The following is a 21,980-nucleotide window of genomic DNA, read 5'->3' on the forward strand; positions in this document are numbered from 1 at the left end:
GGGGGCGCGGCCCCCCCCCTCGTACGCGCCTGTGAAGTTTTCTGCATATTCTAAGAAAAAATCTAAGACAAAAAATTCATTTAATTTCTGTGCAATTCTTGAATTTGTGCAATATTTTCATGCATTAAATGCATTAAATAATTTGATTTATTAACGGCACAGTAATTTAAATTATTAGTGGTTCCCTTTTTACATAATTTTCTTTGAATGTTTACACTTTTTGTTTTTCTATCAGTTTTCCATTTTTGTGGACTTTTCTTTTTAAAAAGTAATAGAAGGTCCAAAAGCAAAAGTTTAATTGCTAATGAACCATACCGCGACATAAACAAACTTGATTTACCCGGACATATGACTAGCTTACCGTGCACCAGTTTCCTTTCTTTGAAAGAAATATCACAAAAAAATGTCATCAACATAAAATATATTTACATTTTGCAAAATATATTATTTTAAAGTGGCGGCGTGACAGGAATTTTTCCGGGTGGGCACATCCCCCTCTGGATATCGTATTTTTAACTTTTATAGAAGGGGGCTTTGGCCCAACGGCACCCCCCCCCCATATATATTTAATGTTTAAAAACTGTAGAGGATAAAAGACGTACTTTTTAATTATATTTTTTACATTCACAATAATTTGAATTTGTGTTGAAGGTAACACTACGTGAGGTATCTGCTGTGTGTCCGCCCCTACCGCCGGACTGTCCGCCTTCTCATATATATTTGGACGATGCGGGCTGTTGTAGTATCTGCTCCAGTAATCAAGGTGATAGTACAGTTAGACCCATCCTACGTTGGACAAGGAAGACGACTGTCAGACTCAAGTTTTGATTTTAGATATATATTCCAATAAACATGAAACACATCAAGTTTGCAGTGTAGTGAACATATACTGAATTTTAAATTTAATACATTGATTTTAAATCTAAAATTATATGCTTTACAAACACATAAAATACACATAAGGTTGTTTGAATGTCGTCTTCCTTTTCCATTATTCTATGTGTATCAGTGTATAATATTCATCTTAATCTTATAATTATCTTTTTTATTGAAAAAAAATATCAAAATGATTTTATCAAGCTCTACATAGTATCTCATTTTGTGAACGAATGATAATAGTTAATACTTTTTTAACAACAATTTATCTAATCACTTGTTATTGGAAAATATTAGAAGCTATCTAATTTTCTCTCAGAAAAGGTTTATTTAAGAAAATTCCAGATTTTTATCGGGTTTGTAAAGATTGGTTGGGGTTAGTATTTTTTAAGTTTGGTTGGAAATTGATGAATAGTGAATGTTTGAAGGGTTGATAAATGCATTGTGAAAGATTGGTTTTAGGTTTGGTTGTTGTACACTGAACTCTTGCATATTTATCAGATTTATTTGTTCTCCTGGAATATTCTTATTCTGTACTGTACATAATCCTGCGCGCTGTCTTTCACCAAAGTTTTAAAACTTCACAATAAAGAGAATTGGGTATTTTCTGAAAAATGCAATGTTTTGCTAAAGAAATTGAGTTTTTGCCTCACACAGAAATTTTCTCATCCCTATATCTTTCCAATCTGATGATGTAAACCTTTGATATTTCAAACTAAGATTATTTGATCTAATAGAATTCATAATTTGAAATATCAGGGTCTAAAACATCGGAATGGAAAGATATAGTTATTAGAAAATCAGATTTTGTTGCAAAAACTCAATTCATTTTACGTTAAACATTGATCAGTTTTGAAAAAATATGTATGACAAAGTTTGTGAAAATTGTTTATAAAATTTTATTTCCTTGACACTTCATTCTATCTAAGAAATATATATAACAGGAACTCTCACAGACAAGTGTACTGGAAGGAATGTAAACATACGCAGTGCTGCCCAGCTAAGCTTTGTTTACATTTGTACGAGAAACTGCAGTACATATTATTTTATAGAAGCTCCCTTTAAATTCCTTGATTCTATGCCTATCATATAAACAAATTATTTGTTTGCAGTTTGTAGTTTGAAGCCTAGTTCAGAGAGCAGAGGAGAAATAGCCTTCTACGACCCGGAGCATGGAAACTGCTCCAACCCTGAACCCGTCCCAGGCTGGTCAGAGTGCGGAGGAGCCTGTTCGTCCGGCTCCAGGTTTAATTCAAGTAAGGAGATATTTAGCTTATGATAGATTGATGTTATTAACTTATAGATAGATATATTTCACTAAAGCACATAATTTTATATAGTTGTTGCTTTTTAAACATAACTTTTAATGACGGGATTTGTCAAACCAACATTACCGTCTTAAAAACAAACCCTGATCTTATTGTACGACATAATTTCTAAATCATACAGTTGGAGGTTTATCGTCTGAGGAAGAGCTCAGTGTAACTTAATCAGAATTTATAGGTTTTGAAATATCTTTAATTAAAGTTTCTTTCAGGATTAGGTGATCATATCTCCTACTGTACCTGTTGTCAAACTACTGCTATCAAATCTCTCTCCGTCAACACTTTATGCCAGGACGGATATACTCTAACAGTAGAAATCACGTAAGTTTTTTAAATATAAATCCAACAAAAAGGACAGTCACTGTAAAATATGGCATGTCCGGTTCACAAAAGCTTGGTATGATCAAAAATGAATGAGATATCAATGTTTTAACTTAGAAAATTGTTTGTTTTAATTTTTAATTCTGATTTGTTTAAGGATTCCTTCTGAATGTAGTTGTCAGGCATGTGTTGAATCCAAGGGAGAAGATCAGGTTACTTTAACAATATTTTCTAATCTAGTGTTAGATGCTTTCCTTAAAGACAATTTCTCAAACGGTAATTTCCCAAAGATTCCAAACCCACGAACGCTTAAGAATATTATTTCGATTATTAAATCTACACATTTTTTACGTATGAAAATTATTTACTTGGCGAAAAGTTTACGTGAGACAATGAATTGGAAAGGTTATATTAGAAAAAAATTTAATTGTATAAATGTACTTTTTTGAAACTACATTTGGGGATTAATCATTATTGAGAGCTGTCCCTTAAAGTGTTCTTAATAACGTTTAGAATAGTTTTTATATATTATTCACAATAAAGATATCGATAAAGTTCATGTTTCAGATACATTCCAATACTGCATACTCTAGTTCTTCCCTGGGCAATATTAATACAGCTGATGCTGTCAACTTTAAAGAGAAAGATGGCAAAAGAAATGAAATTCAAGGATTTGTTCAAGAACAAGAACCTTTACCCAATCAGAACCAAGGATATATTCAAGAACAAGAACCTTTACCCAATCAGAACCAAGGATACATTCAAGAACAAGAACCTTTACCCAATCAGAACCAAGGATATATTCAAGAGCAAGAACCTTTACCCAATCAGAACTAAGGATATATTCAAGAACCAGAACCTTCACCCAATCAGAACCAAGGATACATTCAAGAACAAGAACCTTTACCCAATCAGAACCAAGGATATATTCAAGAGCAAGAACCTTTACCCAATCAGAACTAAGGATATAATCAAGAACCAGAACCTTTAACTAATTATAACGAAGGATATTAAATCCTTCATTATATAATATGTTTGTAATAAAAAATCACTTTATAAATAGAATATGAATTTATTTTTTTTAATTATTATTTTCTAAAACTATTTTAAATAAAAGCCTGTAATTTAAAAGAAAAAATAGGTAAAACGTTAGGTTTTGTTTTCACTTTGGTCCGTTCATAAAATTAAAAGTAAATGCTTACTCAAATCTTTCAGAATATAATGTCGTGCAACATTAAATGTATAAAAAAGTTTAATACTTGACTGTTATCTTTACAAGTTCTTGGTAAGTTTTTAACTGACGTCAGAAATAATCAGAATTATATTTCTTTATCGACATTTTTGTGCGTCATTGAAAGTTTATATTTATATAAATATGATATTTCCTAAGCTATATATAAAATTAATTCAATGCTTTTTCATATCAGACTTTAAACCTTATGTTAAAAAATTACTTGAATCTAATTGTAGGAAAGCAGAATATTTTAAGAAAAAAGAAAAATAAACACATTTTAACAAAAAAAATGTGAGACTGTTATACAAAGAGTTAAGAAAACTTCAAGCATGACAGTACTTCTGCTTGTAATATATTTTAGAAAAAGGCTAAAATAATGCTTTACACTTCATCGATTTTTAACTTCTTTCTTCGTTTTACTAAAATCTAGATCCATAATCTTTTTTTTTTTATTTTTGGCTTGAAATTGTGAAACATAATTTAATTTTTGCATCATAGCTGACTGATTTCTAGGAATTTATTCTCGAACTCAACACAGACCGTTCTTTCTTATCTGAAAGTTCATCAGTATCAGAGAGAGGGGGATAGTCAGTCAAATATTGAAATCCAGAATTACCAATGAGTCATTTGAAATCCTTGAAATCTGTACAAACAAATGAGCCAGAGAATTTTTAACCCAACGCAAAGTATTAAGTTTTAGTTCTCCAAGTTTTAGTTTATCTATTTTTCTGGGTTTTAACCCTATCCCTGCTGGGGTACTTGAAAACCAGGATATGCTAAATTTTATCAAAATCTGACAAGTGAAAGTGGGTCAAAACAAAGATTTAGTTTGTTACAGGCAAAAGCAGTCTTTCAGGCAGTGTGCCTGAGGACTCAGGCAGTTAGTATTAAAGCCCGGTTTTAGGCCTAAAGGGAGGGCTTTGGGTATGTAAGAAAAGTCAGAAAATTTCAACAGCCTCAGACCAATATTTTTTGAGTTATGTAAAAAAAAACTACAGGGGGGGTCAAATTGACCCCCCCTTAGTTCGCCAATTTCTCATAATTCTCTAGCTCTACTAGTTCTCCTGTTTCTGCTAGTCTATCTAGTTCTCCTGGTTCTTCTAGGCCATCTAGTTCTCCTGGTACTCCTAGTCTATCTAGTTCGACTGGTTCTCTTAGTCCGCTTGCTCTAGTTCTCCTGTTTCTGCTAGTCTATCTAGTTCTCGTGTTTCTGTAAGTCTATCTAGTTCTCCTGGTTCTGCTAGTTTATCTAGTTCTCCTGGTTCTGCTAGTCTATCTAGTTCTCCTGGTTCTGCTAGTTTATCTAGTTCTCCTGGTTCTGCTAGTCTATCTAGTTCTCCTGGTTCTGCTAGTCTATCTAGTTCTCCTGGTTCTGCTAGTCTATCTAGTTCTCCTGGTTCTGCTAGTCTATCTAGTTCTCTTGGTTCTGCTAGTCTATCTAGTTCTTCTGGTTCTGCTATCCTATCTAGTTCTTCTGGTTCTCCTAGTCCGCTTGCTCTAGTTCTCCCAGATGCATAATAGAAAAAGTTGAACTAGTAGATCTCAGAGAACTAGTAGATTTAGGAGAAATAGCAGATCATGAAGAATTAGTGGAACTAGGAAAACTAGTAGAAATAATATTTATGTTGATCGGGTACCATCCAACGTTTTCACCCAATTACGACTTTTTAATTTAGAGTGCTAGAATATTTAAGAGAGCCAGAAGTATTAGGAGAACAAGGTGAACAAGGAAAACTATGAGAACTAATAGAACTTAGAACTGCTTGAACACCCAGGAAGATTGGAAGAATTAGAAGAACAAGTAGAAATTGGAGAAATTGTAGAACTAGTCTTATAGTCCTGTTACGCGAGCCATGCTGCGTGTATAAAGTCTGCTTGTCACCCCTGTGTATTTCTGAGTTCTCCCTGAAGTTCTGTACGGAATGTATTGTGAAAGAACTAGTTTAGGAACTGTTTACAGACCGACTACGCAGGCGCAAGATTTCTCGCGGAGTAGTGAATTATTTATATCAGTATATGTTTATTCGTCTTGCAAGTTTTAACCGTGTCCAGAATTCTGGGATCACTGTGGTAACTATTTTCATATACATTTATGCTTATCGTTTTGATTACAGTATGATTGATATTTATATATGTGTTTGTTGGTTCCTAGCCACAGTTTTTTAATGCCTGAGTGAATTATTTGTTGTATTTGTATGATTCATCACTCAAAGCTTTTTCTGTGGGTTTATTAAACTTATTTAGATTGAAGGCTCAGAGAAATAAACGTTCGGAACCTTACTATCATCCTTTTATTATGAAGAGCGTCGAGAGAAAGAAGTATTACGATCCGGTCCTGAGAAATACCACACGGTATATATATTAGGTCTTTAGGGAAATCGCTAAGTAGCGAAACAAGTCCTATTCCTCTCAATTCTCCCGATTTTCTAGCACCGGTTCTCTTGATTCTCCTGGATATCTAGTCCTAGTCCTCTTAATTCTCCTGGATATCTAGTCCTATTTCTCTTAATTCTCCTTGTTTTCTAGTCCTAGTCCTCTTAATTCTCCTGGCTTTCAAGTCCTAGTTCTCTTAATTCTCCTGGTTTTCTAGTCCTAGTTCTCTTAATTCTCTGGTTTTCTAGTCCTAGTTCTTTTAATTCTCCTGGATATCTAGTCCTAGTTCTCTTAATTCTCCTGGATATCTAGTCCTACTTCTCATGATTCTTCTGGTTTTCTAGTCCTAGTTCTCTTGATTCTTCTGATTATCTAGTCCCGGTTCTCTTAATTCTCCTGGATATCTACTCCCGGTTCTCTTAATTCACCTGGATACCTAGTCCTAGTTCTCTTGATTCTCCTGGTGTTCTAGTCCTAGTTTGGTTTTGTCTGTTTTTGATCCCAATTATATTTACTGGAGAGCTGGGTAGAAACCACAAAAGAAAAGTCTCCGATCTAGCATCATGCCAACTAGAAACATTCACATATTTATTCATTCAATACATTCATTACATTCAGTACATTTGATGTATTAATTTTATTTGATACATTCAATACATTCCACATATTCAGTATTATTATACAGTACAGTACAATGTGGTACAACATATCATAGGAAGTATTTTAAATCTATTTATCCTTGTTTGTTTGCATCCAATAGACGAAAAAACGGCTTAACCGATCACGGGCCTAATTTTTTTGTTGGACCTCACAAGTTCCTAGGAAAGGTATATGGATGTTAAGTATTAAAAAAGGATTATTTTTTTGCCGCAAACTCACATTTTGTATTGTTATCCAAGGCCCAAAATTTAAAAGAGTATCGTTGAACGAAACTCCCGAGTTTCCTTTTTGGGGTCTTAACATTTGTGTAGATTTTGATTTAAGAGATTAAAAAAATGAAGGATATGAAGAAACTAAATAAAATAATAGTTCAAAACAAAAATATTAATATCCACAAAACTGCCTTACCCCATTCGCGAAACCCGGGTTTCAAAACTGGTTTTCATAACGATACCCTGTTTTAAGTTTTGGGCTCAAGGAGTTATATATTTATTGTACAGTACGTACAACATGTCCTAGGATATATTGTATTCATTGTACACTGTACAGTAGAGTATTTCCAAGATAGTAGTGTATATATATGACTAATGTCCAAGGAAGTATTGTATGAATTGTATAGTATAGTATGTCCAAGGTATATATTGTATATATTGTATATGTATACTGTATATCCAAGCTAGATATTGTATATATTGTATAGTATAGTGTGTCCAAGGAAGTATTGTATGAATTGTATAGTATAGTATGTCCAAGGTAGATATTGTATATATTGTATATTTATATTGTATATCCAATGGGATGGAAAGGCTGGGAAAATATTTGAATTCCAATGTGTATTTATATGACTAATGTCCAAGGTAGTATTGTATAAATGGTATAGTATAGTATGTCCAAGGTAGATATTGTATATATTGTATATGTATATTGTATATCCAATGTGTATATATATGACTAATGTCCAAGGAAGTATTGTATGAATTGTACAGTATAGTATGTCCAAGGTATATATTGTATATATTGTAAATGTATATTGTATATTCAATGGGATGGAAAGGCTGGGAAAATATTTGAATTCCAATGTTGGACGCAAATCATGCAACCAGCGGATTGCGTCACTACGCAAACTGGCCAAATATTTAGAAAATGTAGATTTACCGGTTTTATTAAGCCTCACTGCTTGTGTGAGCTGCGCAATTCTATTTTTTATATTTTTAGAACAATAATAACTCATTCATGCATTCATTTTATTGTTTTATAGTTTCATTTAACATTTTTCATTCAATCATAACTCATTTACATTTGCTGATCGAAATTAAACATTGTTCATATGTACATGAAACCCAAAGTGTGGTCGCAGTTAATAAATGTCAATAAGTAGTTAAACTTGGTACGGATCGTTGGAGTACTTAAACTTGGTACGGATCGTTGGAGTAGTTAAACTTGGTACGGATCGTTGGAGTAGTTAAACTTGGTACGGATCGTTAAAGTAGTTAAACTTGGTGCGGATCGTTGGAGTAGTTAAACTTGGTGCGGATCGTTGAAGTAGTTAAACTTGGTACGGATCGTTGAATTAGTTAAACTTGGTGCGGATCGTTGAATTAGTTAAACTTGGTGCGGATCGTTGGAGTAGTTAAACTTGGTGCGGATCGTTGGAGTAGTTAAACTTGGTACGGATCGTTGGAGTAGTTAAACTTGGTGCGGATCGTTGGAGTAGTTAAACTTGGTACGGATCGTTGGATTAGTTAAACTTGGTAAGGATCGTTGGAGTAGTTAAACTTGGTGCGGATCGTTGGAGTAGTTAAACTTGGTACGGATCGTTAAAGTAGTTAAACTTGGTGCGGATCGTTGGAGTAGTTAAACTTTGTGCGGATCGTTTAAGTAGTTAAACTTGGTACGGATCGTTGAATTAGTTAAACTTGGTGCGGATCGTTGAATTAGTTAAACTTGGTGCGGATCGTTGAATTAGTTAAACTTGGTGCGGATCGTTAGAGTAGTTAAACTTGGTGCGGATAGTTGGAGTAGTTAAACTTGGTACGGATCGTTGGAGTAGTTAAAATTGGTACGGATCGTTAAAGTAGTTAAACTTGGTGAGGATCGTTGGAGTAGTTAAACTTGGTGCGGATCGTTGAAGTAGTTAAACTTGGTAAGGATCGTTGAATTAGTTAAACTTGGTGCGGATCGTTGAATTAGTTAAACTTGGTAAGTAGTTAAACTTGGTGCGGATCGTTGGAGTAGTTAAACTTAGTACGAATCGTTGGAGTAGATAAACTTGGTACGGATCGTTGGAGTAAACTTGGTGCGGATCGTTGAATTAGTTAAACTTGGAACGGATCGTTCAAGTAGTTAAACTTGGTACGGATCGTTGAGTAGTTAAACTTTGTACGGATCGTTGGAGTACTTCTCTATTGTGTACGGGTTTGTTCTAGCAAAAGTCATATGTTTCATTTTATTCAGTCATTCTCAATTCCTTCATTCATTTAACAGTTCCTCTTTCATTTAGCATAATTCATTCATATACAATTTAATTCATTCACGAAATATCTAGCGTTTTTTATTTGTTATCATTTGTATTGTCTAGATTGTGAGAAATACTTTGGGTAAGATCATTTCCATTTATAAAAACAAATTTAGGGTTTAAAAGTAAACTTACGATCTTATTTTCAGTAGGTCATACTGCCCTCCCTCCCTCCCCCCCCTCACCCCTCCCTCTCTCCAAGGGGGATATCTTATCTTTTTGGCAATCCTCCTGGCTGAGTAAGCAAAATATTTGCCTGAATTAGGAAAACTTGAAACCTGGAGAATGGGATAAAGGGGGACGTCACGAATTGTAAAAGGTGGGAGTGGGGATTTTATCAAACATGCATCAAACTGATAGAAATTATGTCAATTAATTTTTTAATAGAATATATTTTCACCTTATTTCGCGACCGCTCCCTTTAAAAATTATCTAAGGATTCATCCTTGATCCATATTCAGGACTTTATAGCTTAAAAAATATTTTTGAAATAAAATTAAGAAATATTATCAATTCTGACCATGTTTGCTTCAAGCTCAGTCAGATGATTTTATTTAAAATTTTTGCAAGCGTGAAAAGCATGCAGGATATTTAGCGTTTATAATTACGCGCGGATTTAACTGTGCTTTTCGATCACAATTTGACAAAATAAACATAAAATTTTAGATTCTTCTCTCTTTTCTTTTTTGTCGGCAAATGAGTGTTTAATGTAAAATATAAAAAGACAACTCAATAAATTTAAAGATTGTTAAATTGTTGATGAAAAAACTATTGAATTCCAATTTATGACACCGATTAATTCAGGGTTGGTTATTTTACAAGAATAGTGAAGGATATTAAGTTTATGGATTTTTATTTATCGTTTATTTTCTTTCTGAATAAAAGTACGTCTGGAAAGATAAAAGATCTTGATAATTCAATTTTCCAAAGATCTGAAAACATAAATCCTATGCCGAGCCAACTCATCAATTATCTGTACAAACCTGTCAATTAACAAACCTTAACTTAATAATATCCGAGAAAATATATTTATAAACGATTTACAAAGATATTTTTTCTTAATAAATAAAGGGATGTTGCAAAGAAAGAAACTTTTCTCACGATTTAACTTTATATCTTTGCGTCCTAAGATATATAGATATTTCACTCTATGATTACTGCTAGATCAAATAGTCAAATGAAATGAAGATATATGGATGTTTGAGACGAATGTTCAGTTCCTTTGCATATTTTTTAATTAATAAAACCCTTCGTTAGTTTTTCGTTTTTAGTCTTAGTCGACTTTTAGAAGCAATAATCCTGACATCAACATTCAACAATCTTCTTCGGGACGGAGTATCCTTATATTCCTTCTCAACTTTAGAACGGAAAATGAAGAAAAATATTTTTCTTTTCATAACAAATAAAGATGTTTACAACAGGTCATATTTTTTATAAAACGTAATACTTCTCTAGAATGTCAAGGTTGGGTTTGTTTGTAAAGAATGAATCTACGCAGGGAGTAAATAAGTCAATCATCTAGCTTGTAATTACTTACTTGCTTTCTTCGGTGAGTTTAGAGTGTAGAGTGTAGAGTGTAGAGTGTAGAGTGTAGAGTGTAGAGTGTAGAGTGTAGAGTGTAGAGTGTAGAGTGTAGAGTGTAGAGTAGTGTAGAGTGTAGAGTGTAGAGTGTAGAGTGTAGAGTGTAGAGTGTAGAGTGTAGAGTGTAGAATATGGTCCTGATAAAACTCCCAAATGTCATCTTTATTTAAAATTTCGTTATTTCAAGGAAAACTAGGAAAAGGTTTGAAATTAAAGAAAGTATTATTTTTCTTAATGCTTCATAATTTCTGCCACACTGACTTCAGAGCAATCTTTCTCTACAATCATGACATATCATGATTTTTAAACATGAAAGGGGAGTCCGGTACATTTCGTGAAAATGAAAGAGAATATTAAGGAGGAACTTTATTCATATTAGGAATATTATTCAAAAAAATTTTGGATGGAAAAACTACCGGGATTTTGAATTCTTCATTTCAAAGTCAATGTTGATGTAATTTAACTAAATTTTAAAGGGAATGTTCGCGAAAATTAAAGGGGGTATAGGCTTACGGCGAAAAATAGTCTGTTGCGTCTATATGGAGAAAATTGTTAAAAACTACTCATACTGAAGAACATAGCGTCCAATCAAATTCAGAAAGTTGCAATATACAACTCCTATCGTAAAATGATCAATTTAATTTTAAACAAATCATTCAAATATTACAATATAAAGTCATCGATTATTTTTCGACGCATTATTGAGAAGCTAATGAGATAAACAAAAATGTTTTGAATTTCTAATTTTAATCGGATAAATTTTACTTTTATGCCTGTGCTTAAAATCAAAATTAGAGAAGCTACGAGGTCACAAGGTTGTAACCAATGTTGCAAAAATATAACCTTCACCTTCCTCCACTTAATTTGCAAAATGAAACTCCGTAATGGAGAAACCACAATTGAAAATACTAAATTCTCAAAGAGAAAAAGAATGGATAAATCATTCATTCTTTAAAGGTACCGTTGTTAATCGAACATGCAACTTAATCAACGCAGGGTCACATGACATACGTCTGCAGTCCCTGTGACAGGGAGTATTAAACCTTGAGAGTCAGATATTTACAATATTTTAGAAATTGAATTACAGCTTCCTCATTCAGCCGTGAAGGTTAGAGTACTTAGCAAACCATAACATTATGTGTGTGCACAGGGTGTCCAAGTTATTACTGTTCATATGACAGGGTGTCCTGTGCAGACCGTACCAGGAACCATGCATTATACGATATACATAATTAACATATTACACAGGGTATCCAAGTAATTACTGTGCATATAACAGGGTGTCCTGTGCAGACCGTACCAGGAACCATGCATCATACAATATTCATAATTAACATATTACACAGTGTATCCAAGTAATTACTGTTCATATGACAGGGTGTCCTCTGCAGACCGTACCAGGAACCATGCATCATACAATATATATAATTAACATATTACACAGGGTATCCAAGTAATTACTGTTCATATGACAGGGTGTCCTGTGCAGACCGTACCAGGAACCATGCATCATACAATATATATAATTAACATATTACACAGGGTATCCAAGTAATTACTGTTCATATGACAGGGTGTCCTATGCAGACCGTACCAGGAACCATGCATTATGCAATACACATAATTAACATATTAGACAGGGTATCCAAGAAATTTTAATCGGTGCCACAGACCTGTTCATTAAGTTCAAATGAAAGAATTTCCATGTCCAAGAACTTACTGTTCATATGTCAGGGTGGCTCAGTTTTATTTGCCATAATTACACTTGCCAAAATATCTTTGCCATAAGTAACATTTGCCATAAATTACACTTGCCATAATGGTTACATTTACCATAATTACAATCAGGGTTGGAAAAAAACCGGGTTTTTTCTTTAAACCCCGCCCAGTGGGTTTATTGGGTTTATTGGGTTTTATTGGGGTTTATTGGGTTTTATTGGGTTTTATTGTTTTTTTTTTGGGTTTTATTGGGTTTATTGGGTTTTATTAAGGTTTTTTTTGTTATTTTTGTGTTTTTCAATTTTACAGTAGTTAAAAACTACTAAAACTTACTAATTCATTTGAGTAATGGGTATGTTATAATCACATAGAACTACTCAGACTAGTTGGTAATAATTATGTCCTCAAGAAGGAAGACCAGCGTTAAATACTGAAATACTGTGCTCACTTACTCACATGAGAATAATCAAGGGATTGTATTTCCTTATCCTATCGCAACAAATTTGAAAATTCTGTTGTGTTACTGTGTAACTAAAGTTAAGAATGTTCATGAGAAAGGAATTGAGTTTTGCCACAAACTCAGATTTTCTAATCCTTATATCTTGGCAACCTTATGGTGGAAACCCTTGATATTTCAAACTTAGGCTATTTCATCTAACAGAATTCATAGTTTGAAATATCTAACGTCTACGAAATTGGATTGCAAAGATATAGAGATTAGAAATTCAGAGTTTGTGACAAAGACTCAATTCCTTTGGCGCAATTATAAAAAATAGTAAAATTTATATCTTTGTAAAAATAAGAAAATTATGGCAAAAGTATTATAGTCGGCAGGGTGTTCCATGCAGAGCATACTGTTTTTTATGTCAGAATGTCCTAGGGAACATAAACAGAAGAAACACAATAAACAGAAGAAATATATTTTGGAGAGTGTCCCAAAACACAGAGTCTCAAACCGGAAAGTTAGTATGACAATGTGTCCCAGAAAACACAATTTAAATGGCATTGTGTCCCAGAACACACATTTTATAAACCAGGTTGTCCCTGGAAACGCATACCTGGGTGTCCAGGAAACACAGTTTTTAATTCAGGGTGTCCAGAAACACACTGACTTTAATCAAGGATGTCCAGAAACATACTAACTTTAATCAAGGGTGTCCAGAAGCACACTGACATTAATCCAAGGTGTCCATAAAAACACTGACTTTAATCCAGGGTGTCCAGAAGCACACTGACTTTAATCCAGGCCGGGTGTCCAGAAGCACACTGACTTTAATCCACGGTGTCCATAACCACACTGACTTTAATGCAGGGTGTCCAGGAACACACTGAATTTAATACAGGGTGTCCATAAACACACTGACTTTAATACAGGGTGTCCAGAAACAAACTTACTTTAATACAGGGTGTCCATAAACACACTGATTTTAATACAGGGTGTCCAAAAACACACCGACTTTAAGCCAGGGTGTCCAGAAACACATATTGAATAAGCCAAGGTGTCCAGAAACACATAGTGCATAAGCCAGGTTGTCTAGAAATAAATAGATTAAAAGTCAGGGTGTCCCGGAAGAGATGAAAGAACAATCTTTATGCTCCAATGCTAGTATTGACATTTATTTCAAGAATTCAATGATAAATTAAGAAGCATCTGGTTCTTTAAACTTCAAGGTAGGGGGACAACTGATATTAAACAATAGTTAAAATAAAATCTACAGGAATTACCTCTATTCAAATCTTTAAATATCAAATATTTTTACGACCTTTAGAAACACAATTCAACATTAACGAAGAAATATATTTGTATGAATAACATGTTAATTTTTATTTAACAATACAATTTCGTATTTCATTCAAATACTTTTATTTTTAATTTAAGAAATGCAAAACTGTGCATGCATAGAAGAATTCCCATGCATGGATGCATGACGGATAAATGAATGGTTTATGTTTGATCAGGAAATAGAGAGATTCTCCAGTCCTGCAGTTACCACCTCCTCCCTTTCCTCCTGTATATCCTCTAGTCCTGCTGCTCCTCCTCCTCCTCCTCCTTCTCCTCCTCCTCCTCCTCCTGGGATGGTCAGCTCACCCCTCCCCTCCGCAAAAGGAGCTCTAAGTACTCCTAAATCCTTGGTACTGCTTGTATACCCTAGCTTGCTCAGGTCTTTACAAATCATATTGAATGATATGGTTATGTGCCCCTGACTCCGAACTCTAGTTACATCCCTCCCCTGACCACTGGCTACAACCCTGAAACAAGGAATTCAATTTAAAGCTCATTAGATTTTACTTAACGATCCGGAAACTTCATACTTCGGACTAATGTTGAGATTTTGGATAAAATTCTCAGGATCATTTAAACTTTTTAGCATCGATTAATGATAATGTTACATTGCAATCTGGAAACCTATATGACCGGACTAACCCCCTCCCCTAACCCCCTGTCTAATCTACGACCGCGATGACCGTAAGATTAGCGGGTGTTGAGATAAGAGCAAAGGTTGTGTCGGTCAAACCCTACAATCTAGTTCCTCATCAAGAATTCAACCAGTTCTAAACTTATCCCGGAGCAGAGAATAATTTCAAAAATTATAAAACATGAATTATTTGTTGTTAATCTTAGTTTGTCTTATACAAGGAAACCTAGTGGCTGCTCTCAATGTTGATGAAACCTTATCAGATGATGAAGAATTTGAGATTCTCCAAGATCTAATACTGGAACTTGATATTGAGAAAGGATCAGACACGGAGATTATTACAGTCCGTCCTGGTCTAATAAAAGAAGATGAGTATGAAGATTCAACGGAATGGGATTACAGTCCCGATGAGAACCTGGTTCAGGATTTAATAGATGAAGAGTTTGGGGAGGAACTAGTTGAAATAATTCAGCAGAGAGAACCAAACCTTCCTGAGAAAAGTAATATCATCTTGATTGCAGGGATCAGTGTTCCTATCATGCTCCTTCTCTCCGTTCTAATAATCCTAGTTGTATTCAAGCTGAGAAGAAATTCAAAGAGTGGTGAACCACGTTCCCATACTAGTCCGGAGCAAGCCTAGATAATCGTTCTCTAACCTTGAATGTGATATTTTTAACCATTTCTTGAAATATATTTTCCCGTCTTTAATCTTTGTTTCAATTACTATCCAAGGGTAAAAATTTCCCTAGTCTAACCACAAGATGAATGTATTGTATTAAATGATTAGGAATACACAAACCTGGGATCTACAAACTCTGGTCTCCGTCCTAGAAACCAGCCGGCCAACTTCTGTAGCCGGCTGGTCGACTCAGGTACAAACATCGGAACTCGAGCTCTTTAATAGAATATAATATGTAAAATATAAAAATTATAAAAAAAACATTCGTATATATGTTGCGTATAGCCGGCCAAACGGCTGGACCGATTTGGCTAAAATTTGGTGTGGACACTTATGGGTAGCAAGGGGGTGTTATAGGCTAAAAAAATCGAAATTTTTTTCACCATTTTTTTTTCTTTCCAATTTTCTTTTTCAATTTTTTCCCCACGGGCAACGCCGGGCCTTTCAGCTAGTGTAAAATATAAAAGGAGAAATATATTAGAATTGAATAGAATATAATAGAAGAAAATAGAATTGAATGGAAGAAGAAAAAAACGAATCTCTATGTATGTACTTTGCTTGTCTGTCTGTACGTGTGATTAGGTGTTAGTACCCATGATAAACGTCAGAACGGCCTAAAACAGATCAGGCTCCATTTTATTTTTGGCAACTAACATACCCCAAGCAAAAGTTTATGGATAGTTAACATTGAAATTATTAGCGCCCGATAAAATGTCAACAGTTACTATTTTTGAAATGTGCCAATTTAAATTGGAGAATTATTAAAAATTACCGCTTTCAGAGCAACACTTATAACCTAAAATTGCTCATTAGAAAGGGGGCGCGAAGCACCTTGAAGCAAAGTAGAATATAATAGAAAATAGCAGAGTAGAATATCACAGAATGTTTTCTTTTCATGTTTTTAATTACACTTATTCCAGAGTTTAAATAGAGACGGTCAACCATAACAATAATTAGGTCACTTTCTTAGCTGTTGGATAATAAGTTTTCTTCGAAACTTAAAATAAAAGTTTTACATTTTATAAAAGTTTTTTCGGGACACCCTGTATATATTTGAATGTGGGTGTTTAAAGATTTCTATTGTAATGAAAAATATGTTAGTTAAATGAAGAAACATAGTTTGAATGTTTTCTTTCTGGTTTTTTGATTATATCAGGGCTGATCAGGGAGTAAAAACATTCATAACTATTTAGCGACAAAAACCCGGGCAGTAATCCTTGAAGGCTAAAACCCTTAACAAAACAGGTGTCAGGTTTATACAATATACAATATGCATACACAACAATTTTTGTTGTTTTATGTTATAAAACGAAGGTTTTAGACCGCTTCCTTTTTCGGAAGTCAGCCTAGCAATAACAATCCTTCTTCTTCACTATTCTTCTCCTGTTCCTTTCTTTCTCTAGTACCCGATCCTCTTCTGCACCATCCTTCTCCTGTACCCATCCTTCTCTAATACCCTATCCTCTCATGCACCATCCGTCTCCTGTACCCATCCATCTCTAGTATCCTATCCTCTCATGCACTATCCTTCTCCTGTAACCATCCTTCTCTAGTACCCTATCCTCTTCTGCATCATCCTTCTCCTGTACCCATCCTTCTCTAATACCCTATCCTCTCATTCACTATCCTTCTCCTGTACCCATCCTTCTCTAGTGCCCTATCCACTCATTCACTATCCTTCTCCTATACCCATCCTTCTCTAGTGCCCTATCCACTCATGCACTATCCTTCTTCTGTAACCATCCTTACCTAATACCCTATCCTCTCATGCACCATCCTACTCTTGTACCCATCCTTCTCTATAAGTAACCTATCCTTTCCAGACTATCCTTCTCCTATGCACATTCTTTTTTAGTACTCTATACCTCTCCTGCACTATTCTTCTCCTGTTTCTATCCTTCTCCTATACCTATCCTTCTCTTCTTATCGTACTACCTATCCTTCTATCCTTCTCCTGTACCTATCCTTCTATCTTTCTTCGGTGCCTATCCTTTTATCCTTCTCCTGTACTAAACTTTCTATCCTTTTATCCTTCTCCTGTACTAATCTTTCTATCCTTTCATCCTTCTCCTGTTCTAATCTTTCTATCCTTTTATCCTTCTCCTGTACTAATCTTTCTATCCTTTATCCATCTCCTGTACTAATCTTTCTCTCCTGTACTAATCTTTCTATCCTTTTATCCTTCTCCTGTACTAATCTTTCTATTCTTTTATCCATCTCCTGTACTAATCTTTCTATCCTGTTTGATGTACCTATGTCTACCCGGAGCTAGAGGAGCATGAACCGCCCCATATCCTCTTACTACATCATTTCCTAGAGTGTCCGGGCCATAAACTGCTAAAACCACCTAAATTCAATTATTTTATCAACAATAAAAGTATATTTACTTAGTTTCAAGGTTGTATATTTAGACCTGGGGCCATCCATGAGGACTTGTAGATTTGAAGGTTATATCTAGAGGGAAGTTCCAAACCATCCTCGCTAATCTATCATGGCTCTGTCCAGCAATCTGATTAATCAAATATCGTAATTTGAGGATTATTTCTTTGATTAATTATTGATAAAAACAATAAAGCACCCCCTCCAGGTTCAGATTGATGTGTTCACATATTACAAACTGATAAGAATGTACAAACAGAGAGTTCTCAAAAATAAAGAATTTTTAGCGTAAATCCAAGTTGTGAACGTAAGTTTAGGTGACTCTTTATGTATAGAGTGGCATGTCCAACTTACTACGGTACCCTTGTAAACTTCGTGATTTTCTGCACTTTACCCAAATGACTCAAATATTTCTGAAAATCCAGAATATTGAATGTCAAACGCGATTTTAAAAACACGTTTGAAAATATTCATTTTCTCTGACTCCCGAAAAATATTTATAGATGCGGCTTGCCTACAAAGTTATCACAATTACAATTACAATGTATAAAGAGTATTTGAAACAACGTCTCTACAGCTCAATTAAGTTTTCAATATCAATTCTGTGAACATGTTTTATCTAAACATGAACTTTAATAAAATGACTTCTTGTTTCTTGAACCTAGACCTAAAGAACATAAATTTATAAATATCACGCATTTGTTAAAGAGACTATATGCGTAGTTTAGGGCACTACATTCGTAGAGAGGTGTATATGATTCACAACAATGCCCTTTAATCCTTTGTTATTTGGCGGCATTAGTACTCCAGCTGTGTAATACAAAGTGAAATAAGGAAAGTAAATATTAATTTATCTATCATTTATAACAGTTTAAGAACCAAGTTATCTACAATTACAAGGGTTGCTGTAAATATCATTCTTGATTAGTTAAAGGTTTTAAGGGTATAGTAATGAATTAGACTTCCTACTCTACACATCACTTGAATTTACGCCTATATATCCTCTTTAAGCGTTGAATATCTGTAAACATATTTTATCAGGATATATACTTTGATAAAATGACAGGGGTTCTCTAGTCTTCTTGTTTATTGAACCTAGATCTAACATCATAAATCTGAACACTCGGCTCAAACTTTTTAAATCTCTATATCTTGCAATTTTGTGGTGTAAACCTTTTATATTTAAAATTCTGACTATTCAATTTTATAAAATTCATAGTTTGAAGTTTCATAGGTCTGCTACATGAGGTTGCAAAGATATAAAAATGATTTTTCGTGGCGAGTTTTTAGTTTCTTTGCATTAAATGTTAGACCTGAGATAGTCCCTCTTCTTGTCCTGCTGTTACACTCCAGTCCTGACCATACACCCAGCAGACACGACAATATAAGGAGTCATTTAATCCAGGGAAATCACCCTCATCTATACTTCCTGGAGAACATATGCATGTAATAAATACAGAGGTCCATAGTAATCAAGATAAATTACGTTGTACATTGTCCACAGATCTAAATGCACTCATTAGTAAATACACAAATCATGTGTTGCGATTAACCAACCTATATACATATATATAACTCCGTCAAATCCATATTGTGATTAGCTTAACTACGTTATATACATATTGACACATAACTTGTAATTACGTCTGTTAATACCTAATCTTTGATATAGAGACTCCGCTTTGCTTAATGCGAGAGAGTAATTGTATCTTTGTTCTAAACAAATGAGTTAAAAATCGTGCCCATTGGCTTGGCATTGATAGTTGCGTGCTTGTGTCTGTGTTGACATTGATAGCTGATCTTGTCCATTGGTTTGGCATTGATTGTGTCCCCGGAGACATTGATTGCTGGTTGTGCCCATTTGTTTGGCATCGGTCGATTAAGTGCTTGTGTCCGTGGAGACATTGATAGCTGATCGTGCCCATTGGTTTGGCACTGATTGATTGAGTGCTTGTGTCCTTAGAGACATTGATAGCTGATCGTGCCCATTGGTTTGGGATTGATCGATTATTTGCTTGTGTCCCTAGAGACATTGATAGCTGATCATGCTAAGTGGTCTGGCATTGATCGATTAAGAGCTCGTGTCCTGGTTGACATCGATAGCTAAGCTAGTGTCGGTGCAGACATCGATACCTGACGAGATTGTGTCCGTTTTTAGCCATTAATAGCAAAGTGAAACTGAATTGTACCTGGATAGATATGGATTCGAGAAACCCCTATGGAGTTGGGCATTTACTACATACACATATATATATTTATATATCTGATAAGTAAAGCACAGATTATTTTTCAATTTCACTGCTGTCGTAAACTAAATTTTTCTAATCTTTATATCTTTGTAACCTAATGGAGTAAACCTTTGATATTCCATACTTTGCTTATTTGATCTAACAAAATTCATAGTTTTAGATATCTCAGGTCTACATTTTTGGGTTGCAAAGATTTTCAATTTCGATTTTCTTACATGGATCGATGGAAACCCAGATTTTCTTGATTATCTTTCGCTATAAAAGTCAACCCAAAAAACTTATTTAGAATTTTAAAAATATCTTTCACCTTTAAAATTAACCTGAAATTATATATTTCACCTGTAATATTAACCTGAAAATATATATTTCACCTGTAATATTAACCAGAAAATATATATTTCACCTGTAATATTAACCAGAAAAACAGAAGTAAAGTCTCCTCCAATCATGTTTATCAGATAATACTTGTGTGAACTAATATCTACATTTGTTCATATTACACACTAGTTAAACATTGTTTAGTAGTTTTATACAGTTCCTATTCTCCAGGAATGTATTTGCTTTCTACGATGGTCTGTGGTGTTTACAGTACCCGGAGAAAATACTATTCCTTTCCCTCTCCCGCTTAGAAGTTGTAGGTTCCTGCTTTCCTCCGTCCGTATTTATACCTGTGGATTTATTTAAGAGAAAACAAGAATTAGATTGACTCTTATATAATTGAGTTTGAAAACTATCGAATAAAAGATTTTTTATTTAACTCTATCAAATTCTATTCTGAAATATGTAAAAACTTTGATTTGCCTAGAGTTGCTTCAAAAGTTTGGTTAAGAGGGTTCAAGGAAAACTTCCTGTTTCTTCTAATTATATTATTCTTTTTTAAACCCTTTCTCTTGTCCTTACGAAACAATTCCTTAATAATCCCGTCCTCATTTTCATCCCACATTCCTTTTATGCAATTCTTCATTTCTTTATTTTTCTTTTTCTCTCTTCTTATCTCAAACTCTTTTCCCTTCCTTCTTTCATATTCTAAACCTTTTCCCTCTCCTACTTAAACCTTTATCTTTCTCCTACCTAACCCTCTCCATCCTAAACCTTTTCTCTCTCCATCCTAAACATTTTTCTCACCTTCCTAAACCTTTTTCCTCTCCTTCCTAAACCTGTCACTTCTCCTTCCTAAACCTTTCCTTATTCCATTCTAAGCCATTTCCCTCTCCATCCTAAACCTTTCCCTACTCCTTCCAAAACCTTTTCCCTCTCCTTCCGGAACCTATCCCTCCTTCCCAAACCTTATCCCTCTCTTTTCTTATCCTTTTCCCTCTTCTCCCCAAACCTTTTCCCTCTCCTTTCGAAACCTATATCTCCTTCCTAAACCTTTCACATCTCCTTCCTAAACCTTTTCCTTCTTCTTTCTAAACCTTGTCCCTCTTCTTCCTAAACCTTTTTTCTCCTTCCTGAACCTTTCTCTCTCCTTCCCAAACCTTTCCCTCTCCTTCTTAAACCTTTTTCATCCGGAAGCTTAAACCTCCTCCTTGTGTTCCACCATGAATGTCCTGATGCAAGATGCATCCCAGCCCCCGTTGTACTTAGTACTATTGAAGGTTTGATTACTCTAGAGAACAGCAATTCATCTAAGGGATAAAAAACCAACCCGT

General features: G+C 34.4%; 2 protein-coding genes across 2 annotated transcripts; one reads left to right on the plus strand and one right to left on the minus strand.

The window, feature by feature from the left end:
* Positions 1–651: 651 nt before the first annotated feature.
* LOC111701921 (hemocytin) lies at positions 652–3,597 on the plus strand (the record flags this gene model as incomplete). The annotated part of the gene is given in 5 exon segments (XM_023473396.1): positions 652–763; positions 1,989–2,132; positions 2,414–2,522; positions 2,680–2,734; positions 3,090–3,597. Coding segments are annotated over 5 exon segments (690 nt in total), but the record flags the coding sequence as incomplete, so codon positions are not given.
* Positions 3,598–14,414: 10,817 nt separating this feature from the next.
* LOC111701923 (B9 domain-containing protein 1) lies at positions 14,415–20,924 on the minus strand. Its single transcript, XM_023473397.1, has 6 exons — positions 20,732–20,924; positions 19,393–19,508; positions 18,114–18,209; positions 17,953–18,047; positions 15,821–15,916; positions 14,415–14,854 (listed from the first exon to the last, which is right to left on the minus strand). Exons 1-6 carry the CDS (start codon positions 20,775–20,777, stop codon positions 14,560–14,562), a joined length of 744 nt encoding a protein of 247 aa, XP_023329165.1. The 5' UTR covers positions 20,778–20,924; the 3' UTR covers positions 14,415–14,559.
* Positions 20,925–21,980: the final 1,056 nt, after the last annotated feature.

Source organism: Eurytemora carolleeae, unplaced genomic scaffold (genome assembly GCF_000591075.1).
Source record: "Eurytemora carolleeae unplaced genomic scaffold, Eaff_2.0 scaffold289, whole genome shotgun sequence".
NCBI lineage: Eukaryota > Metazoa > Arthropoda > Copepoda > Calanoida > Temoridae > Eurytemora > Eurytemora carolleeae.

What these genes read in the sequence shown, in the direction of transcription:
- LOC111701923 (XM_023473397.1), bottom strand. Translation starts at nt 20,777, where the DNA reads ATGATTGGAGGAGACTTTACTTCTGTTTTTCTGGTTAATATTACAG. An exon ending in TTTTCTGGTTAATATTACAG is followed by an intron (nt 19,509 to 20,731) that starts GTGAAATATATA and finishes TATGTTCTCCAG; the next exon opens with GAAGTATAGATGAGGGTGAT. An exon ending in AAGAAGAGGGACTATCTCAG is followed by an intron (nt 18,210 to 19,392) that starts GTCTAACATTTA and finishes TTGATTAATCAG; the next exon opens with ATTGCTGGACAGAGCCATGA.